General features: G+C 38.1%; 1 protein-coding gene across 3 annotated transcripts in view; it reads right to left on the minus strand.

Annotated features, from left to right (window-relative positions):
- The window catches only part of PARD3B (par-3 family cell polarity regulator beta), a 392,403-nt gene that overhangs the window by 260,548 nt on the left and 109,237 nt on the right, over positions 1-22,618 (minus strand). For all 3 annotated transcript variants that reach the window (XM_071434745.1, XM_071434744.1, XM_071434743.1), the window contains exons 3-4: positions 16,331-16,499; positions 967-1,070 (exon numbers count right to left, since the gene is read on the minus strand). In XM_071434745.1, the coding sequence (XP_071290846.1) occupies positions 967-1,070; positions 16,331-16,499 (273 nt within the window). The remainder of the gene's footprint in view (positions 1-966; positions 1,071-16,330; positions 16,500-22,618) is intronic.

A 22,618-nucleotide genomic window follows, 5' to 3' on the forward strand; every position in this document is an offset into this window, starting at 1 on the left:
CCCTCCCTGCACCAAACAAAGACCCAGAGTTTCTGGGTCTTTGCTTTGTTTTGAAATAAACCAGCAACAGATTGTTTTGCACAGCTGGGGACAGGGAGTGAAGTGCAACATTGCATAGAGAATCTAAAGGGGAAAAGGCATAAATATTACAAACAAATGAAAACAGCAGCATCATTTAAGCCAGAATTCATGTGGTCTAAAGAAGAGCAGATCCAACAGAGCTTTCTAGGCAAACACTAAAAAATAGCTTTATTCTGCTCGAGACACTTATGTGTCCCAGCTGACATTCAGAGATTCTAAAGAATGTCATTAGTTTATAAGTAATGTAGGGACACTTTCCCCACACACAAAGCTTCAGGTCTTAATACTGCAAAGTAAAACGTGGCCCAAGTGTGACTAAGACAGCATCACTTTAAGATTAAAGACAGTCTGCAAAAACATATGAATATGTTTTTGCTGCATTTTCACTAATTGTGGCTTTGCAATAGAACTTAGTAATAACTATACTGAAAACAAATTTGTCCTCAAAAGGGAAGAGTCTGGTAAAACAGAAAAGTGAGATAAAGAAGAGACCATGCAGGATAATAGCAGGGTACCTAAGATGACAGAAATGCCATTAGAAAACGAGAGAAGTGAAAAAGGATGCGAGACCAAAGAAGCAATGGTAAACTGGACAACATAATACTGAACAAATAAATAACTGCTGAAAGTTCAGTCCATATTCCAATGCCTTATGACACTATTGAACTTTATGTAAACCACTTATTTAAAATATATACATATATATATATAGAACCACTGGTAATTGATTGTATCATCTAAAATAACTACTTTTTTCCAGAGGAAATTCTCTACTTTACAGAAAACGAGCATGATGCATTTTGTTATAGATCCAAATACATACTGCTATATACCAACAGGTAAGAAAGGTTTTGGTCTTAAAAAGGTGAGTTGCATGACACCTACTGCCACAACATGCTTGAGAGCGTGGTCACTGGGATGAGAAGCACTTGGGAAGTCAGGTGCGCCCAAGGCTGGATCACTGCTCCTCCGTACCAGGAGTGGTGTGCCTGTGAGAAAAAATAGAATTCAAAGGTTCAGGGATGCTAAATTAGCACAAGGGAAAGCTTCATGTGGTTAAATAAGAGAAGTGTGCAGCACTTAAATATAAGCTTATCTGTGGTAATATCCACCTGTTAAATTACTAGATTTGATAGGGTTGTACCGTTTCAGATTTATTTAGCTAAAGAAATAATAACATTTTTATGCACTGATGTAATAGACCTCCACCCATGAGCTACCTAAATTAGGTAAAAACGGCTGACTAACAGGAGAAAAAGGCACCTCCTCAAAAAACCAAATGACTGGTTGCATGTATCTGTGACCACATGTACCATCAAGTGAGCAAAACTGAGATTACAGCTGTCAGTTATAATACTAATTACAGTGGCTGGGACTGATGGCAGCCATAATTACTAGATCTAGAAAAGAAGTTTGAAAATGCAACAGTTTTCTTGTTAGATGCTAACAAAGCTGGAGTGATTCTACCACATTCACTTTCAGCACAACGTTGTCAATACAGCTGGAATAAATACTTCATGTTGATGAGGGGCAACCAGAGAACCTAGTGTGCTTAACCCTTCCTCATGGTGAGCAAGTTTTTATATGCAGGCAATCCCTTCTCTGCTCACTTCTGCAAGAAACCAGTTAGAAAAGCAGAAGTAAGACTTAAAATTGTGTCCTGCCTGGTATTAAGGGAATGCTTGAATATCAGAATGTAAATATTGGTTTTTCTGCCAGGTGATTATCATCTTAGTACCAAGAGCTATCCATGTTTTTACAAGGTGGTTGGGTAGAAAAGAACTGATCACCAAATTTTGTGTGATTTTCCAGAAGTGTCAATAGGTCAAAATGAACCAAATCTCTCCACCCAAATATGCTTGTTCTTCACATAAAGCTGAGGAGAAATTTGTTTCTCCACTAGACTTATCTGGTATAAAGGTGTACAAAAGCTAAATAAAAGTCACTGCCTTCTTCAAGATAAATAGCTATACCTTAAAATAAGTTTTTCTGTGTATGGCTGAAGTTTCTGGTGGCCTGTATCCGATTTTTTGTCTGTCTTCAATACAATAGTTTGAAAACAGATGCCGAAACATTTCTGTGGGATTCAACACAACCTGGTCTCCAACTCCTTTTGACATAAACATGAACAATGCAGAGAAACTATTGAAAACCCTTTGCACCGGTACTTTTATTTGTAAAACTTGCACAACTCAATGGGCATACACTTTCTTACACTCTTCAAAGTCATTATCCCAGCCCCCTTCCTCATTTCTGTCCTCTTTTTTCCAAGGTGAGAAATCCACAGTAACTCAAAGAGGGTACAAAAAATTCCCCACAGTCAACTTAAGAGGACAAAGATGGGAAGGGAGTGGAAAGTGACCCCACACAGAAAGATGATTTATATCAAGTTCATCCTCCTCCCAAAGCCAACACTCTGAAATTAGATTTCTTCTTTTTTCCTGAGCTGTCTTCTACAACTAATTCCTCATTTCTCTGGCTGAGAGAAAGATGAAGGCTCCCAACCCTGTGACTGCTGGGAGACAAGACCCCTGCTTATTCCAGGACCTTCCAGCAGCTACACGCCAGGTGAAGAGGTCTCCTGTATCACACCCCTTCGGCTCTTCTGCCTGCTCTATGTAGTGACTGCTTCAAGACCCTCGTTCTTACCACATTCCCCATCCTCAGTTCAGAAGATCTCCTTTCACTTGCTTTTTTGTCAGTGTTTTCCAAAGAAACAGAAACAAAATTTACAACTGTCTAAATTTTGAAACCAAAGTCTGCAGAAGCAGCAGGATTATAGAGAATACTATTCTCCACTTCGGGAAGATGGTCTTGCAGCTATTTTCTTTTTATTCCTGCAAATTTTTACTTATTGCCATGAAACAATGAAATTTATGGTGATCATCTGGAATGCTTCCCTACTTGTAGAAAAACAACTGGACTTTTTGGCTATTATACATGTTTTCTCTTTTCCCAGTATGTTGTAAATTTTAGGGACCTACAGATCATTTTTTACTTGAAGACAAAGCTAGAGTCTATTTTCTTCATTTTTTAAATGTATTTACAGACATGTAACATAATTTCTTGTACAGAAATATCACACATCATAACATTTCTGTGAAACAAGTCAGCTGTAGACTTTAGCTAAAATTATACAAAACAGTCCCTCTGGCCTTTATTGTCTTACATGTGCACACCACAAAAACACAAAAGGAACCTTTTATTAGACAAAGACAAACTGAACCTAAATGTTCTTGTTAATAGGAGAAAATCCACAGCAAAGAGGACGACTGGATGAAAGAGATGAGAAGAAGCTGTACTGCCCCTCCTTTTCAAGAGAGTCCCTTATTCCCTTTCATGAGACAGCAATTCTCAGCAGCTCCTGGAGCTAATGAACTCTGCTCCATCTCCCCTCATCTCCCGTGTGGCTCGGCTGTTCCCTGCCATACGAACACATTCCATGCTGCTCGCTGCGTTCCAGCCTGCGCCTGCCTCTCCCACAGGTTCCTTTCTTTTTCCAGCCTTCCCCCACCTCCTCTGCACTGCACACTCAGTGTCTCTTGAAAGCAAGCACGCTCCCTTGCATTCCCAAAGAGAAACCTCCCCACATCTACTGCCCCAGACTGAGCCTGATTCAGGAGCTGGACCACATCCACTATCCATACATACCTTGAATTCATTCATCTTCTTCAGCCATGAACAAAACGTACTGAAAAACCATCAGCAATACTGCTTATTACAGACGTGCTGTAGAAAATTACATGCATTTTCTTAAGAGATTCCGTCATCCATTTTCTTCTGTCAGGAAACGGAATGCTGCCTTTTCCTTATAGCTTTCCTTTAGTCAGGCTGTGTTTCCACATTATTCCACTCACGCTCTTACATTTGTGCTGAACATTTATACCAACCAATGTAAGTTCAAACACAAAATCCATCTTTCCCTGCATGATGAGAGAGAAAGAAACCCCTTCCTGCATACCAAGTTTATCATAGAAACACATTTTTTAATAAACACTACTGTTTTGTGCCAGAGTAGCACTTCGTATTTTAAACTTAGGAACTCGGTTCTAAAAATTAGTTATCCTCATCTTGCAGCACTGCATCAAGAGTTTGCAGACAACAAAAACTGAAACTCATGTCCCAAAATTTTTCTCATAATGACAGCCTTTAACCTCCCATTCTGTAAAAATTTGCAGAGTACCTTTTATTATTTTATTATGGTACCATAGCACCTTCTAAGCACATGTGTCAGCCTTACAACACATACTCTTAGATAAAGTTGATGAGGAAAAAGTCCTGCAGTTATCCTTGTTTCAAGTCTATCACTTATTTTCAACCTATGTAGATCAATCTTTTCTTTTTGCTATCATCACCCTCAAAAATTACTATCTACACAGACTCATGGTTAACAGTGTATTTCCCCTGAACTCTTATGTTTTGGAAATATTTTTTTAACTGCAAATATGGTTGAAACAAGCATATGGTAGAAACCACACTTAGATTTAAATTGGTTGCATTAGGGAAGGAAAAAAAACAGAAGACAGATTTCTGCCATTTGTGTACAATTAGAAAGTGAAAATTTTCATAACACAATGGCAGAAGAAACATCTCCATACCAGATGTAACCCAATTGTCCTACTTTGTTTTGCTAGTAATTTAAAGTTCACCCGAAAAGCTGTACACAGACATTAACACATACCATGACCAGGACAGTGTGCTCTGCCTCACTGAAGCCCTCCAATAGTTCAAAAATCAGCATCTGAGGTTTGGGGGACCCTGACAAACCAGAAGTGATGTGTTCAAGAATACTGTGCAACTGCAGGTAAAACCATGCAAGGTCTGGATTTCCAGACACGAACATGGTATGGGGAACTTTGGAACTCCAGCTGCCCCTGCTGAGATCCCCCTAAGCTCTACAGGGTTTCCAGACTCTGAGTTCTAGCATCGGATTTCAGGCCTACATTTAGACAGTTGAGTATCACTCAAGATGACCAATATCACAAAAAAATATTATCCTTTTATCCTATCATTTCCTTCCTTCATTTCATTCATTTGTTCTTATATCTCTTTGCTCAGGAAAACACAGTCTGCCTCCAGCCTGAAATCCCTTTATTCTTTGAGATTTAGATTGTAGGTTGCTGAAAAATGCTAAAGACACCCAGACTTTATCAACCATGACAATTTTTGGCAGGCTGATCTATCTATAATGCAGTCAAATCATGTACTAAAATTTTAGCAATGCTTTGGATGCAAACACAGATGACTTTTAGGTAATCTGACAAACCAAGGAACACAGGAAACACAAGCACAGGTGTATCGTGCTGCTGTATCAGCGACAACTAACATGGTTGGTTGGTTTGTTTTTCTAGGTAACAGGGAAGGATTATTCTAGAGCCAAACTAAAGATACACTTGGACAGAATTCTCTAAGTGGGCAGAAAGAGATTTACAATAAATCACCTAGGCAGTTAAAGCCATAATTTAAAATTCTGCTCCTGAATATAAAAATGCTGACTATGATGGGAAAAGAGCTGTCCATCAAGTGTATATCAAACTCTCAGCTACTGAAGGCCATACCAATGACAATTACTCTGCTGCCTTGCTTCCAAATTACCCCTGCCTGGACAGACAGACAAATTATTTTCTTACCTGCAGATGCCTCCAAATATTTTTTCAGAACTCCATCTGAGCAAATCACAACATTTCAAGCCAGTTGAAATAAACACCTAAATACTATATGCATATACACACAAATGTAAAATTGCACCTCAGCATGGACAGTTCTTGGCTAGCAGAGCTCTGAACAGACACAAAACAAACAACAACCATTTATATTGAGAAGCCAAAATTGCTTTTAAACTGGCCTTGTCATGAAACAGGTCAGGCCCTGGGAAAAAAGTTACAAGCAAGCTTTTAATTTATATTTAAATGTATAAAAGATTAATATATGTGCCTATTTTTCTCCTTTTTATCAGACAATTTTCACATTAACAGGCATATAGACAGTTCTTCCAATCAGCACTTTTTGAGATAACTAAGCAATCAGTGTGTGTAAATCAGTGTGTGTAAAACCCTCAGATGTATTGCTTACCACCACCTGAGGCATCATGGAATGGTTCTGCCATGTAGTTCAAATGTAGCTGACACAGGCTTGTATGTTCTACCTTGTGATGGTACTGCACAGCTTTTTCTCTTTTTTAATATTCAGTGCTATGATGATGTGACTTCTATGTTTAAAGCTAACTCAAATTGCTTATAATAGCACCTATCTATACAATTTCAAATCTACAGTTGTGCTTCCCAAAATGCACAGTACACTTAAATTACCATGGATAGAAGATTAATGAACTAGGATGGCATGACGGTTAAGACAATTGACTTAAATCTACAAACAGGTGAAAAACCAGTTCCAGCAAGAGCTGTCTTTTACATGTCAACCCAGCGGAGAGTACTTCCTTGTCACTCCAAATGAGGTGCAATTTTTCTTACAAAAAAACCCAAAAGCAATGGCCTACAAGTAAAATTCAGGAATGGCTTCAACAGGTATTGTTGGGGGGTGATATTTTTCAGTATCAGTTATTTTTTAAAAATTGTTTTCTCTTGGTTGGATGTGCTGTAATGTATTAAGTGATGTTTCAGTTATGAAACACAAGAACTGTTCTCTCAGTTTTTATGACCAGAATTGAATTTCTTTGGTGTTAACAGGGTCTAATGAAACAACTGTGGAATATTTCCATTTACAGCTTTGGCAGTTTCCAAGATGGACATGTAAGAATCACTTACACATATTATTTCAATCATATAAATCCTGTTTTCAGGATCAAAATCCACATCCATACAATAAGAAGTAAATCACTTCTCAAGGCACTAGCACATATCCACCTCCAGAGACTGTACAAATAATTCTGGTACCTTCTTCCCATTTAAACATTTTTCTCAAAAGAGCTTCCAGATGGACAGGACTTGAGTTTGGACCTTAACCAGGTATACTTGTCTTTCACTTAAGGTCACTTAAGGTATGCCAGATACAGAGTAATTCAGATCTTCTCACCTCTATCAACACAGTGCTCCTATTTTCAGCTCCTCATCAGACAGACAGGAAGCACCCAGACTTACTGCAGTCCAGGGAACAACGTGACTCTGCTCCAAAGGATCCTGGCTACAGGTACCACATGGAAGAGACTGGGTAAAGGGGGGGAGCTACAGCAGATTCCTGGAGCAAGGATTGATCACCTCACAACAAGCAGTTGTGATTCCCCCCCCCGCCCCCAACTCAAACTCGAGCAAAACGTGCAACTCCTTCCCTTGCTGGGCAAACTGGTCATGAGTTTTGTGACAGTTTCTAGCATTTTCCAGTATGGGCCAGGCTTTCTCTTACTCTTGTACAAATGAAGCATCTTCATAAATCTCAGTATTTTTCATCTACTGACGGATGTACATCCCACGATTACCATATTTAGACACAAGATTGAAAGTTACAGCCACTTCAAACATGCTATGTTTTTCAAGAAGTATTTTGAGGGGAAAAAGTGTTGTGCTCCATTAGAATTTCCCTACACACATATACACAGGGTGTTTTGCTTTGGTGTTGATTGTTTGTTTGGGAGTTTTGTTTGGGTTTTTGCTTTGGTTGGTTATTTTTAAATATCCTTTCAATGGCATTCAGATGTCAAAAGAAACTGAACTCCAGATATGCTTAAAACACAAGTTGTCTTAATCATCCAATTTGCTGAACACAGCAAGAAGTATTCATCTTAATAAAGACATTGGGGTTTTAAGCAGCATATTACCTGTAGTTACTGAATTTAAATAAATTATCTTATATCCTATAAGACTTTAAAACTAATAGATCTTAGACTCTCACACCTTATTTTTATTCACAGAATGAAAGGTGAAAATAAGTATTTCTTCTATTTCAATTCCCAGCCCATTTCTCAACTTCAAATGAAATACTTAATGAACTGTACTAGTTGAATAAACTGACACAAAGAAAATATTCTGTGCACCTGCAAAAGAGGCCACGCTGCCAAAAGCTGGTTTAGCACTTCAGCTAACATCAGTTACAGGTGCTTATGCAGTCACTTTTCCATGGTTCAATGATTTAATTTTCTTTAAAACTTTGGCAGCTCAACTGTACAGCTTGAATATCACTTTGGCAGCATTTTATCGCAAGCAGTAGAGTTGCAAAGCAAATTTTTTGAGTATTTTAACTGTATTTTAAAGGATGATCACAAATTACAGCATTAGTACACATTTCTTCATAATTAAATATGACCAGTGTTTTACATATCTAATTTAAATTAAGAACCTTTTCTGTTTTGACGTTTTCATAAAAAGAGATGTCTTACTCTTGCAGATACTATTTTCTATTCTGGTCATGGTAAATTAGTTTTAGTCTTAAATTTCAATCTTGTTCCTGACAATTTTCAAAGATAAAATAGTGAAACCTCCTGAACCTGAAACTTTCTGTGAGGTTGCATGGAATAAGAACCTAAGAGGAGCTGTATTGGGTCTACCTCACCCAGTATCCTGAATCTAACAGTGGTAGCAAAGACTCAGGGACAAAGCCTAAGAGTGTTGTATCCTACCAGGCTGCAAAAAACCACCTTTGAAGTGTTTCCAAATCTATGTGGCATCTAGACGACCACATTTCAAGACACTGATGAGCCATGTCCTGTGAATTTCTCTAATCCTATTATAACTCATCAATCTTTCATGTTTAAAATCAAGTTTTATAGTTTAGTTGACTGCTTCATAAGAAAATCAGCGTAGGGTTGTTTTGCTTTGCAATTTGTTGAACAATAGTTGTGTTTGATACTCAAGTTTTTACATGGTGAGGAAATTGAATAATAACTTTTTATTGATCTAATACCTTCAGGCCTTTAGCTGGAGTCTCAATTGTTTTAACTTGAACAATTTAAAACTATCCATCAGCCAGGCGTAGCAGGCTCATTTTCTACCTGAAATACACATTTTGCCATTGCCTCAGAGCTAATATACCACAAGTACTGTACAGAATTATAGACATACTCTCCTCTGTCTTGCTCAGCACTAAAGAGTACTGACAAAGACTGAACTACAGTTTTAAAGTATGATATCACACTACAGCCTTTGAAAACCCTCAGCTGCAAATACTTAGCTAAATGGGTTAGTCTTTTTCTTTTTAAAAGATACTACCTCTAAAACCAGCTATGCATCATATTACAAAAACACCAACAAAACCAGCAACATCACAAAATCCCAAAAAACTGACAAAATCTGAGTAAAAGCACTGACATCACAAAGAGTTTGTCAAAAAGCACCGTTGACTTTTATAATGGAATTTATTCCATCATTTTAAGTCCCATTCATTATCTTCCCCAAAACCTTCCCCAAGGCAATAAAAGGTCGAAAATCAACATCCCAGCTAGAGAGCTACTGCACAAAAGTGTCCAACATGTGATGGAAAAATATTTTTCTCTCTAGTTAACATATTTTCATGGAGATACCCCTCTTACTCCATAGTAAGGCATATTAAACAAAGTCCAAAGGGAATAGAGACAGGCAGAATAATTGATGAGGAGCAATCTTTTGGGAAATCAGAGACAGAAGGGCTATTAAAAAGAGAAGAGATACTTTAGTAACAAACTATGCACATAAATTTATTACCTACCCCAGCACTAAATTCCTGGGTACAGGAAGGAAGGAAGGAAAGACTGGCTTGTTTTGTAAACAGGCAGCTCAAAGACAGAAAAACACATGGAAATTTTATATACATCTTTACAGAAACCATTAATGCATTATTCTGCTGCAATACAAAGATAAAGCAAAACTCATTTCCATGAATCAAGGACAACTAAATAAGACTAAGCTTAAGTCATGAGGTCAAAATATACCAGACTTTCTCTCTGACTGAAATGAAAAGTTATCTTCAAACCTTTAGCTTGCCTGAGAACAGAAACAATTTGTTTTAGAAATGCAAGTAGACTTGAATTGATCATCACAATTCTTTTAAAGCAGATTACACTGGATGCCACAGAGGAGAAGAATCTATCAAGTACAGCGTCATCCTCACAACGCCTATGGCTAACAGCAGAGAACAATACTTGGTATCATTACCAGGAGAGGAGCCATCCAGTGCACTGAAAGAAAACACAGCCATATTTCCTTAAGGAAATCAGCAGTATTCCCTCAATCCACAGAAAACAGCATGTTCTTCCATAATGCATTTCTTTTGAAATGTACCAATTTCAAAATGTCAGTTTTTCCAGGAGATCTTACAGGAGAGAATTGAGACTTGAGTACAGTACACTCCATGTACTGACAAACATCAGAATGCTCAGCCAATTAACTGACCTTGCAAGATTAAGAAGAAAAGGATGGCTTTCATGCAAGAAAAAGGGTCTTTCCAACTTACTCTTGTATGCTATATATAAGGCATTAACAACATTTGGTTTATCAGATTAAAAATTTCACATTGTATGTTTTCACAAATTTTAAAAATACATAATAATGTGGTTTTCTCTGTATTTAAAAACACAGTCTGCATATCTGTAGTATCTCAACTCCAACTTGAAAGAGGACTAATCAAATAACTGTTGTTTAAAATGCCCCCAAGCCTAGTTACAATGCTTCCACTTCAAAGAGGATGAGAAAGAAAAGAAATTCCTTCCGAGCTCTGAAGTTACACAGAAATTGTCAACATCCATACCCTGGAGGTAACAATTTAATCCCTGACAGGCTATCAGGGCAGAAATTTCCAAAAACTCGGGGAAGAAACCTTCCCTTCAACTCCCTTAGACTTCAAACTAAGACACTGCCAATGAAAGCACCTCTGCTGACTGACTTAGCAACCCAAACACATAGGGCAAATCAAAGTGTTCTAAGCAATTCCATGAAGCACAATTTAAACTAGAAAAACCCCAAAATCACAGGAATACATTAAGCTAGTTGAGTATATTCTGTCTGAAGTACCTTCAAGGCAATTCCATAAGAGTACAAAATAACCTTTCCCAAGTGTCAGAAAGACCTAGCCAGAACACCACCAACTGCATCAAAAATAGACAATGAAAACCTTCTAGGCTACTACTCCTATTATCCCACACTAACTAGCCCTTCTGTGGGTTGAAACATTCCCAGAAATCTGTCTTCAGGGGGAAAAAATATTCACTGAGAAGATACTACATTAACTGTCCAGAACCAAATGAACTGACTGCCCAAAAGCACAAGTGCCTGCATGTAGCTTTAACTCCAACTACCATTAGCATTTGTAAGCTTATTTTAGGAGAGAGACTGTAATCAGTCATTCCAACCATTATTTTCACTTAAGTCTTCCACTTGCCTAGAACACTGATCAGATGTGCAGTCATGTACCTATAAAAGGAGAAGATCTCAGGGATTTACTATAAAACAAAGTCATGCAAATTTTGAAATACTGAAGTTAGACCTTTCAATGGCAAAATCAAGACACTGCCCTATTCAACTGTGAAAGCTTGCAAAGGGAGAAGTTAACTCCTGTAGTTTACAAGAGTATTTTTTAATCTGCTATCAATAACTGTTATAAGGAATTATTTCTTTATCTAGTCTCAACTTTAAATGAAGTTACTAGTTTACACTAATAAAGGTATCAATCGATTAAGAGCATAATTTTATTGTAATAGCCAACAAAGTAATTTAAGTGTCTCTGCTTCCAGACAGTACTCAGAAAACAGCTTCAGATTCTTCAAACCAATTCCCAAATAAAGGGAAAAAGAATAAATAAAGCAACAGACCAAAAAAAAGAAAATCATGGAGATGCCTACTTTACCTTTACTTTTTCCATACCTTAGTTTTCAAAATCAACAAGCATCTTTGAATGCTGCATGTCTTCTTCCGGACAAAATCCTGACTACTTAACACCAAGGAGATGAGCAAGACAAAAGCAACAACTAATTTTGTGTGTAGTCAACCATCATTTACCAAATGAAGCAAACAAAACACTGAGCCAGTCATGAGGGCATTTCCAGCTCAGAGTGACTTGTCCATAAAATGGATCCTCGATAAATAAATTAGTGCTCTCTCCTTCCTGCCCATATGGACTGAAAAGGAAAAAACAAATTGACATAATGAAAATAAGTCCCCCCTTCCTGTTCCATGACCCACCATGTGGAGAAAACCACTAGAAAACAACAGTAAACTACAAGGGGCAAAAGGGAAACAGAAGCATTACTGGCACACTTACAGGTGCACGGAAAATTAAAAGACAGTTAATAAGGGCCATAATCTCTTTCCCTGGGATGTGTGTCACCTTAGACTCACCATGGGCTGAAGTAATGCAGCTACAAAGTATTCAACACACTGTGATTTCACTGCTCATTGCAGGGTTTTATCTATACACAGTTTTATGATTCAGAAACATGGTACCAAAAAAAGACAGTGAAGAATTTGCAATGGTATTTGGGGTTAGAGATGTTGAAGTTTATCTCCAATACATTTTTCAAATGTACTTCAGCTATTTCAGCATTTAGTTGTCTGTATCATTCTCTGAAAACTGTTGTCATGGCCACATTATTATTGTACTCTGGCAAATTCTGCTCCCAAGAAACAATAATATAAGACAAGCTCTGCTGCCATCGTAGCAACTGTCTCAATGCTCTCATATCTACAGAAATAACAAAATCAGTAGATCAATTTCTTCCCTGTTTCAAACAGCTGCCTGAACACATTAAACAGTTGTGTGCTTCTCTAAATTTTGTCATATATATTAGCAGGTGCTTTATACCATTTGTATTGTAGCATGAAATGTTTTCTTTACCCGAGTGCAGATTCTGTCAAATTGGGATTTTCGCTTTTTCACTATTAAAAGACACTTCCAGCAACAGCACCTGATAATCCAGTGATGTGTGGCAGGGAGGGAGGCACTTAAATCTGTTTGCACCTCACCTCGTGTTATGGACGCAGAAGATGCCATGTCCATGAACACTTGAAGTCTTCCTGCATTTTTCTTAAATTAAATATAAGAACCCACAATTACACTTGTTTGGGAACAAAGCTAGCTTTAAAAGTAGAGCAGTGTTTATTTCAGGGAAAAGAAAACAAATAGCTGAATAATTTCCTGAACTGTTTTAAGGAAATACATACTAAGAAAGTAATTTGATATCAAGTAAATGAAACTTACTTTTTTGCTCTAAATTTTTGCCAATATATTAAAGCAATGTAAAATAGAAGGGTTTTTTTAGCTTTTGAGTCAAATATAAGACTGTTTTTATTCTGGCTTACTTTCAGAGTTACAGATGATAAAAGGAAAAATAAAGGTTAACCAACAACTACATAATCGAAAATCTATGATTTCAAACAGTCAAGCTGATCACTCTTCTAGAATAACAAACAGAAAAACACCCTCTAAGAAGTAACCATACAATAAAAACACCAAAAATTAAAATTATTGCCATCTCTATCTAAACAAGAAGGGTTTTTAAGATTTGGTATAATACACAGTTAACCTAACTAGGTCACATATACAATTTATAAAAGACAGAAATGTTTTAAGGCACTATCTCATGTGTCTGCTCTAATCCAGTGGCAATTGTCTCACGTCTGACAATAGCAGTGTTTAGTTTCACGTGCTTATTAAGCACCAAGCACTAAGTATTACACAAGCAGATCATTAGCCAGGTATTGTTTCTACATAAAAACATGGATTTGATTTCATAAAATATAAAATATCCAACAGAAATTGACAGGCAAAATTGTTCCACAATCTGAGAATTCACATAATGATGCATTTCCCTCCTAAAAGCATTCTGGAAAAATACTCAGAAAGGTAAGTGCATGACAGTTCTTGAAGCACAGCTCAACCATGGAAAGCAACACTTCTTTCCTACATATATATTCAATCACATCCTTGCTCTCAAAATAAGAATAGCTTTATAAATTAATATTATTTATTTCTGCTAGCAAGTGGGAGTCAATTCAATAATCAGACAGGAAGCCAGACTACTGTGGTTCATGCATCAATGATATTGATGCAACCAAATTGTCCTTCTATTTCTTCATTTACTTTTCAATTTGCCTCTAATGGAAATAGTCACATAATTTAAGGACCAGGCACTTGCACACAAAAGACAAAGGCAAAAATTATGTCCAAAGAATTGTAAACCATGAAGTAAAATCCAGAAGAAAAAACAACTACATTTCAGGGTACAAACTAAGTTACAGGACTAACAGGTAGAAAATCTTTCACTTACCCTGTAAAATAAACCAATTCTGAAACAGAACTGAGGAGACAAACCCACTACATTTATGATCTCTTATTTTAAGAACCAAGCATAATTTCAAATTCAAATATATATTAGCATTGCACTGAAAACAAAAACAGAACTGACTGCTCTTTCCACATTATATTACATCTCCTTTATGCTCTTCAGTAGGATTTCATAACCACTAGGAAATTAACTATGTGGTAGCTTACTGAAGAGCTCAAGAGCTTGAGCACTTAACTTCTTTACATGAAATTGTGTGAAGCTGAAGAACTCCTCTCTCCAAACCTCAACTTCTGTAACAACAGTATGCAAGATTAAACACTTTTTTTTTAAGTAGTGCTCAGAGGTACTTGGAAAACAATCTCTACTTTCTGAAACATGCTAAAATGTGGTAACAGCACAATTTAAAAATATGCAAAAAATTAAGTGGAAAAACTTTTAACCACTGAACCTTAAGCTACAAGCTATTCCATATCTCATGCTTACCAAACACAGACAAATACATGCAAGTTACAAGAATAATAAGTCTTGTCTCAAGATATGAGTTATGAGAAATTCTTGTGTGTCATTAAATATGGAAAAATATTTTTCTGTTTTAGAATATGGAAAAAAACAGATGCAATCCACTAACACAAATTTTACTCTAAAAATTCTCATGCAGCTTGAATTTTAGAATTTTCTACAGTAGGCACAAAAATGAGCACAGACTTCTGTTAGAAGTTAAGTTATACAGCTTCATCCAGTGAACTTGAGTTGAAATTTTTTTAATTAGCTTTTTCCTTTAAAAATGTAATTAAAATAGACAAGTGAACATTCCATTTCTCAAGTAGTAATCAGACTACTCCGTGAGAGTAGCACAGCAGAGATAGAACTTCTGCCATTTCCCCAGCTGCTTACACTCGGATTTTATTGCACAGCACTTGGAGACTGCCAGCAGCGCTCAGGAACACGGGCTGAGCTGGCCAATGGACACTGGTGGGATGCAGAGCAGGCTCTCCTGAGCAACATTCATTTGCTTTACAGGCAGACAGTCACAGCTTTCACCTTCATTCTAGTTTTGAAAGCTTCTATTTTGAAAGTACTTAGGTGACAGCTCAGCCTACTCTCAATCCAAGAAAGTTTTTCAAACTGCTTTGTGTGGAACATACAAGACTCCAGTTGTTTGCAACTGGAAACCAGTCTCAACTCCTGGCCATCCAGGCACACTTGAACAACACAGGGCACCAGAGTTGCAGCAGTTCATGCAGTACCCTCTGATGTAAGAGGGAATTAAGCATCAGCCTTTCCTAATCACACTCTGCTCACTTGAAAGTCAGAAAGGCAAGTGGGCCCGGCTGTGCAACTTCTTCAAAGGCAAAGAGCTGAAGTGTTTGCAACCAGCATATCCCTCTTCCCACCTCCCACACCCGAAACAGGGCACTAGCTCAGCTAACTGGTCAAAGTACTTGCATATAGCAGTTTTACACTCATTGAACTCAGGTTCCTCAAAAAAACCCCTGGGGTTTTTTCCAGTGGCTGTGGTATTTGAAAATACTTATCAAAGGTTTCATCTTGTACTCTTTCAGAGTACTATGATAGATTGTCAGCAACTCCTGGCCCAGCACAGGACACCCCCAAGAGTACGCTAAGGAGAGTTGTCCAAATGCTTCTTGAACTCAGGTTTGGTGCTGGGGAACATGTTCAAATTCCCAACCACCCTCTGGGTGAAGAATCTTTTTCTAATATCCAAGTTAAACCTCTCCTGACTCAGCTTCATGTCATTTTCTTGGGTCCTGTCACTAATCACCAGAGAGATCAGTGCCTGGCTGTCCATGTCCCCTCACAAGAAAGCTTTAGAGCACAATGAGGTCTCTCTCAGTCTCCCATTTCCCAGGCTGAACAGACCAAGTGACCTCAGACACTCCCCATATGGCTTCCCCTCAATGCCCCTCATTGAACTGCAAGGCAAACAATGGGATGCTAAAAAAAAATCTTAAAATATATAAAAACAGATTACAGATATACAGACAAAGAAAAATGAAAGAACAAAACTATACAAGATATACATACCCAGTTTTAGGGCAGAAGGAGTCACTTCAATCTCACCAATGGGCTGAAAGGCAGCCAGCTGAGTTGCTACCTCTGTCTCAAAGGAGTCTGGGCTGTTTCTGTCTGTCAAATTCCCATTGGTGCCATCAATCTTACGGGGAGCTTCTTGTTCATCATAAATGGCAATCAGCTATCAAAACAAAAGATAATGTAGTTTATATAAAGTATTTCCAAACTTCAGTCTTTTAAAAAAACCCAAAAGCTTATACTTCTTTAAAGTACAAAGTTAATGATCTTATTTCAGAACAACTAACAACAAACACACAGATTCCAGAAAGCACAGGCATTTGTGTTTGGATACATTGACTTCAATATGACTTAAGTATATGCTTCAGCACTGCCCTGTGCTGACACACGTTTCTCAGAGTTAGCATGCTACCATTAGTGTACATTTTACATTATTTCAAAACACTTAGAGATGAACATGTTTAAAAACACAGAACAGCATTTAATTCCTGGGGGTAGAGGCTGTTATTAAGTCTAAAAAATTTTAGTGCTACTGACTGACATGCTGCACAAAGGTAACACAACCACAGAAGTTGCTCTGAGCGAGCAGATGCACGTTTTATTTGTAAGAATAAAATAACTGCATTCCAAGGACAAGATCCATCCAGCACACTGACACAGCATGAGGTCTCCCTAGCTGTCCAACCTGTGTTTCTCTAAGGATGAGTTTCATGGTCCAGCATAGCACACTCACACACATACACCCAGCACTTCTCTACCCACCACGTATCTGCCCCTTCCTCCCATCCTGCCCTGCAAGCCTGGACCAGGTAAAAGTTTCTGAGAACTGTCACTCAGTCACTGGCTCCTACACCGCTCCAGGCACATGGGAAGGCTCCAAAGTCTGCTGTCCAAGGTCACACCAGTGTGGCCATGAAAATGATAAAAATACAACAATAATTATTTTTTGCCTCTGTTAACCTAGTCTTGAACAACGATTATCCTTTTGGTCTCTACTAATATAAAGTGATCAGACTGTGATTATGCAGCCTCACCAAGAATTGACTCACACACATGTAGCTAGGTGTGAATTGTATTAAAGTTCCAGGAAAACAGTTAAGCATGTTACAGCTCTGGGAAAACAAACCAAAATACAATTAAAACTAAATAGAAGATATGATGTTCTCAACTCTGGGATGCTTTGCACTCCAGAGTCCTCTCCAAAAAACAGAGGAGGTAAGAGTAGCAGTTTTCCCTACCCCACCACCTGACGTGACACAGTTCTGCCATTTAAATGGCAAACACTTTGCCTAAGGTGCTCATTTATTTTACTTTTTCTGCACTCCTTCAGATTATCCTATTGTTTTCCCAGCTAATCATGAAAAATACCACAACACACACAACTGGTTAGGCAACATCAAGATACACACAGAAACAAGTTTAAAGGATTGATTTACTACTTTTTATCTCTCTCTGTGTTATTTTAAGGTATACATATGCTCCCTCCTATGAATATATTAGTACATCAAATCTCCTCTGACACTTCCAGGAAGTGTCAACAATTATATCCTATGAAAAACAGTATACTTAAACAAACTCATTTGCCCAAGGGAAGAAACGAATGTATGAAGGAAAAGGAAAGAAAAATCCTCAAGTGCTTCTAAAAGGAAGAAACTGACATTTTCAGGTCTTCCACTCATTTATAATTTGGTTGCTAGAAATGCGTCAGCTCATATTTACCAAGACACATTTCAGAGACACACAAAACCCCTTAAATAATTCGGTAGAAAACTTGCTATCTTTTTCCATGTGGAGCATGTTTCCTTTCCATGGCCGTACAAAGTTTTTACAACAGACAATTTGCTTTTTACTTGTCCCAAGCATATAGAAGATTCACTCCAGTAACAAAGACAACACTCTTTGTAGTTGATTCCTGTATAACATGTAAAGTACCCAAGTGTTCACACTGCATTAGTTATGACCCAAAATTACATATAGCCAAAACAGCTGACTGGGATCCAGATATGAACAGATCACAGCAATTTTCTCCAGTACCAAGAAGAAGCAAATCAAAACCCCCATCTTATTCTATCTTTCATTTGTTGCTGAAATGACTATTCATGTTCCTGCTATTATGGCAGCTCATTCTGATTCAGTAAGTTCCAGCAACACTGTACACCAAAAGGGTTGATTTCTCAGTCTCACTTTTGCTGTGGATATTTAATTTCTGCAAGAGGCTGTTACTAATGAAGAGGAAATTGGAGATTGTGTAGGACTGTGGCACTGAAAGCACTTGAGGCAATAGCAGGATACAAAGTTCATTTGAGCATCTACAATGTAGAATGGACTAAATGGAACTTGGTTGTGATTTGATGGGAACAACTGAGTTCCTCAACTAGACCAAAAGCTGAGTTTCCCCTTGGTTTCACACCACAGAAATCATATTAGCTGCTATATTACTTTGGAATATTCTACGCTTACTGCCCCAGGATATTGCAGAGGTGAAACATAGGAATTGGTAAAAAAAAATTAGATGAAGTCATGGAAAACCAGGAAGAACAGTTAAACAGATAGGTACAAGCACTACCTCAATCTTAGAAGCCTCCAAAACATGTAGTGGTATAAACCAGAAGGGCAAGCCAGGACAAACTGATGGTATAATCACTCTATTTCTATATGCTTTCTGCAAGTATTTCCCACTGGTCACAGGCAGAGACCAGGGCAGCAGCCACATACTATTGCATACTGTGGTTTCTAAGCACCACACCTTTCCTCAGTCCTCAAAAGTTCAAATGAATCTTGTGCAGAAATAATAATATAAAATTATTTTAACAGGCAAGTCAGGTCACAGACTCCTGACACTGTCAGATATGGCAGACACCTCACCCACCTGCCAGCCCTGAGAGGCAAACTGCATCATTGCCACAGCACAGCCACTTCCCTGCACTCCCAGCAAGGCTGCTCCTGCTCCTCACCACAGTCCCCTGTCACTTCCCCAGGGTGGGTGACCACGTCCCCAGAGCTCCTTTGGAAGGGCCCCTCAGTGCAGGGGGTGGCTGGGCGCTGTCCGCAGGCTGAGGGAGTCCTGCATTCAAAGGCCCTGCACAAGGCCAAGGGCATCAGCAGTGCCCACCCCACCTACAGAGGACTCAGGTCAAAGTTTTGATTGCAATGACAATATCCTCATGTCACTGAGGGTCCCTAAAGCACCTGCCCTAGCACTGGGTGACACTGCCCAAGAGCTGAGGTCACCAGTCAAACACCTTCCTCAGCACCTGCTCAGGAATGAGCTGGGTGCAGGCAGGTTGAGGGGCCCTCAACCTGAGGGACCCGTATATTTTACTGGCTTTTCTGTACTGAGGAAATCACAGTGCCTGAGTGTGGGTAAAGCCCACGAACATGTGACTCGATGCTTCTGTCAGCTCTGCCCCTAGATGGACCTGCCACTCTGCCACTCTTGTTCACCAGACAAGAAGGTTCAGCACATGGAGATATGCTGGCTCCTCTCCTCCCAACTCCTGCAGCAGAGGCATGAGAAGAGATGACAACACTACACCCCTTCCCAATTGTACCCACACCAGCACTCTATTTCCAGACTCTGAGCCCGAGCAGACAGGGCACAGCTGCAAGCCAACACCTGCAATAGAGCCTGGCAAACAGCTGGAAGGAGATTCCACCTGAGCCAGACCACATAGGCCCAACACCTGCCTGAAAACAGGAAACCTCTTACTGCTGACATTCTGTGACTTCTGAGAAAAACCCACAGTTCCTTAGTCTACACCCAGGCACTATTTTGACAGATTAAATAAAGAAAAAACCAATGAAAACCTATTTCTTTACAGAATGGACCACACCAGTAATTAAGTTAAACAATCTAAATTCCCATTTTTTATAGAGTGTGAAAAGGAGATGCTACAGTACTGCCTGTGCAGGTAGCAAAGATGTGATGACTTTCCTCTCCAGTGAAATAAACTTTGTTTTCTAAAATGTTTATCTGGGAGAGAACTCCTCAGAACCACAGTTGCAGCAGCATCTTACCAGTAGCAATTCTAACACAAATACACTGCTAATCAATCAAAGTATTATAACTATCTGCTTTAGCCTTTCAAAGGGAATTAATACAATTAAGGTTATGTAAATTAACAACTCAAAAATAATTTTCATAATTGACTTCTAATTTCCAGTACAGAAAATTCTTTAATTGGAACAGACTGCCAAAATCTTCTGATTGAAAATAATTTCAGGATGGATTAAGAAATTCCCACAAACATATCAATAACACACACCACTGCTGGCAACACTAGTTTATTCTTTACCAGTTCAATATTTTCAAATATTGAGAATTCAGAAGGTCAGCTGATTGGGATTTTCTTAACACATCAAAATATTACTATAGACATTTGTAAATTGAGCGATTTGTACAATTTTGTACACTTGCTGTAGTCAGGCATCTCTTTTTTAAATGTTATTTAAGGAACATGAATATTTATTGTGAAAGATATATATGTATTTCTGTATAGGTGAAATGGTTCTACAGCCATTATTATTGTTATTGCAATATCTATTAATATCCTACCAGTTACATAGAAAATCAATAAATTAGCAAAATTTAGTACTTATCCATCATTTTTGGTTACTGAACTCTCTTTACCAATACTGACAGTCAGAACACAAGGCAGCAATAATGAACACTTCTACTTTATTATCATTTTTTGTGGTACCTTATTACAAGGCACAGTGATACAGCGAAATTTTAACTTTGTATGCTGCCCAATGGCACAGCTCTTCCAATACTTTACTGATATTTCAATTGCAAAGCTTCAGAAAAGTAAAACAAGATTATGTACAAATTATGTGACGCCATTCCCCAACACACTCATTGGATTAAGATCCAGCAAAGGGCACACACTGCAGCCATGCCTCCCTGGGCATGGGGAGGGACACCACACACACCAGAGGTATTAAAACTCCTTCCAAATTAGTACTGCAACAGTTTGTTTCAGTCCTCACTAATTAAACTTAATTAAACATAACTTTATGGAGTTTCAGAACTCTTAAGAAAAACATCCTCACCTTTGAACAAATAGTAGCAATTTAAGGCACTTGTTTGTTAAGTCAGAAACAGCTGACTTTACACTGCCCTACACACCATTTTAAATAAAATGTTTCATAATTATTTCTCTTCAAACTACACTTTTGATTACTAGATTATTGTTAATAAGATTAAAACCTGTATATTTTACTAGCTTTTCTGTACTGAATTAGAAAATAGACACCACTACTTCCCTTCTGACCCCAAACACCAGGCATTTACATGAAGCACTAAGGAAGAAATGGCAAAATGCAAGCTTGTTTGCAATTAAATTAATCAGCTTTCAATTACTGTCAGGATAAAATCACTAAGACAAGTTCTCCATCATAGGCTAGCATTGGTACATGATTGAAAAGATACAATTTTCAACAGCTGAAATTACATATTCAAAAACACAAAATGCAATTAAATGCTCAACTTCTATTAAATTTTTCATTCAAGTTAGATGGAAGTTTTTCCTCCAAATTTCTTTTTTGCACATTCACTTTAGATTCTTCTCTCACTTAGGGACAACCAGCAGCAGTAAAATTGTGGATTTACTCCAGACATGTTCGTTTCCTGTTCAGGTACTCTGTCCATGATTTCAAATACCCATATAGGAAAAAAAAACTTGTTTTAACAATATCTTTGTTTCTGATGGCCAGTGCTCCAGTGAGAATGGTTCTCAGTTGCTCATAAAATAATGTGGCTAAAACATGCTCCCTTTTTGGGGCTTATTAGCAAAAGACTTTTCACAGAAAGCACTGAATTTTAACAAAGAGCTGCCAGGAGTGAATGAAAAGCTCAGTGACTATTTCATTGAGCTTCATGGCATAAGGAGAAGTGATGGCTTAAGCTACAGCAGAAACTGATGTTTGCCACAGGAGCAACCACATTACCTTGCTCTCTGGTCTCAATTTGGGATCTCTAGGACTCATCTTGCATTTGTACCTCTGCATAGGTAACAAAGAGATACAAAGATACACAGTGTCCCTGTATGTGACACACTGATACCAGAACACAGCAACGTTCAAAATAACATTTAAAAGTAATTTTAAAAATCAGAACTTCAATGAGCTATACTTTTAACTTATGCCCACGAGGGGACAAGAAGACTTTACACTGAGACAAGAAGACTGAGAGCAAAGTGTACCATATGTTGAACCAAAAAAAGAAGAAAGTATTCACAAAGACACTGTGAAAGTTGCCTCACTCCACAAACCAATTAATGT

Source organism: Agelaius tricolor, unplaced genomic scaffold (assembly GCF_023055355.1).
Source record: "Agelaius tricolor isolate 1412-34295 unplaced genomic scaffold, bAgeTri1.0.p SCAF_10, whole genome shotgun sequence".
NCBI classification, from domain to species: domain Eukaryota; kingdom Metazoa; phylum Chordata; class Aves; order Passeriformes; family Icteridae; genus Agelaius; species Agelaius tricolor.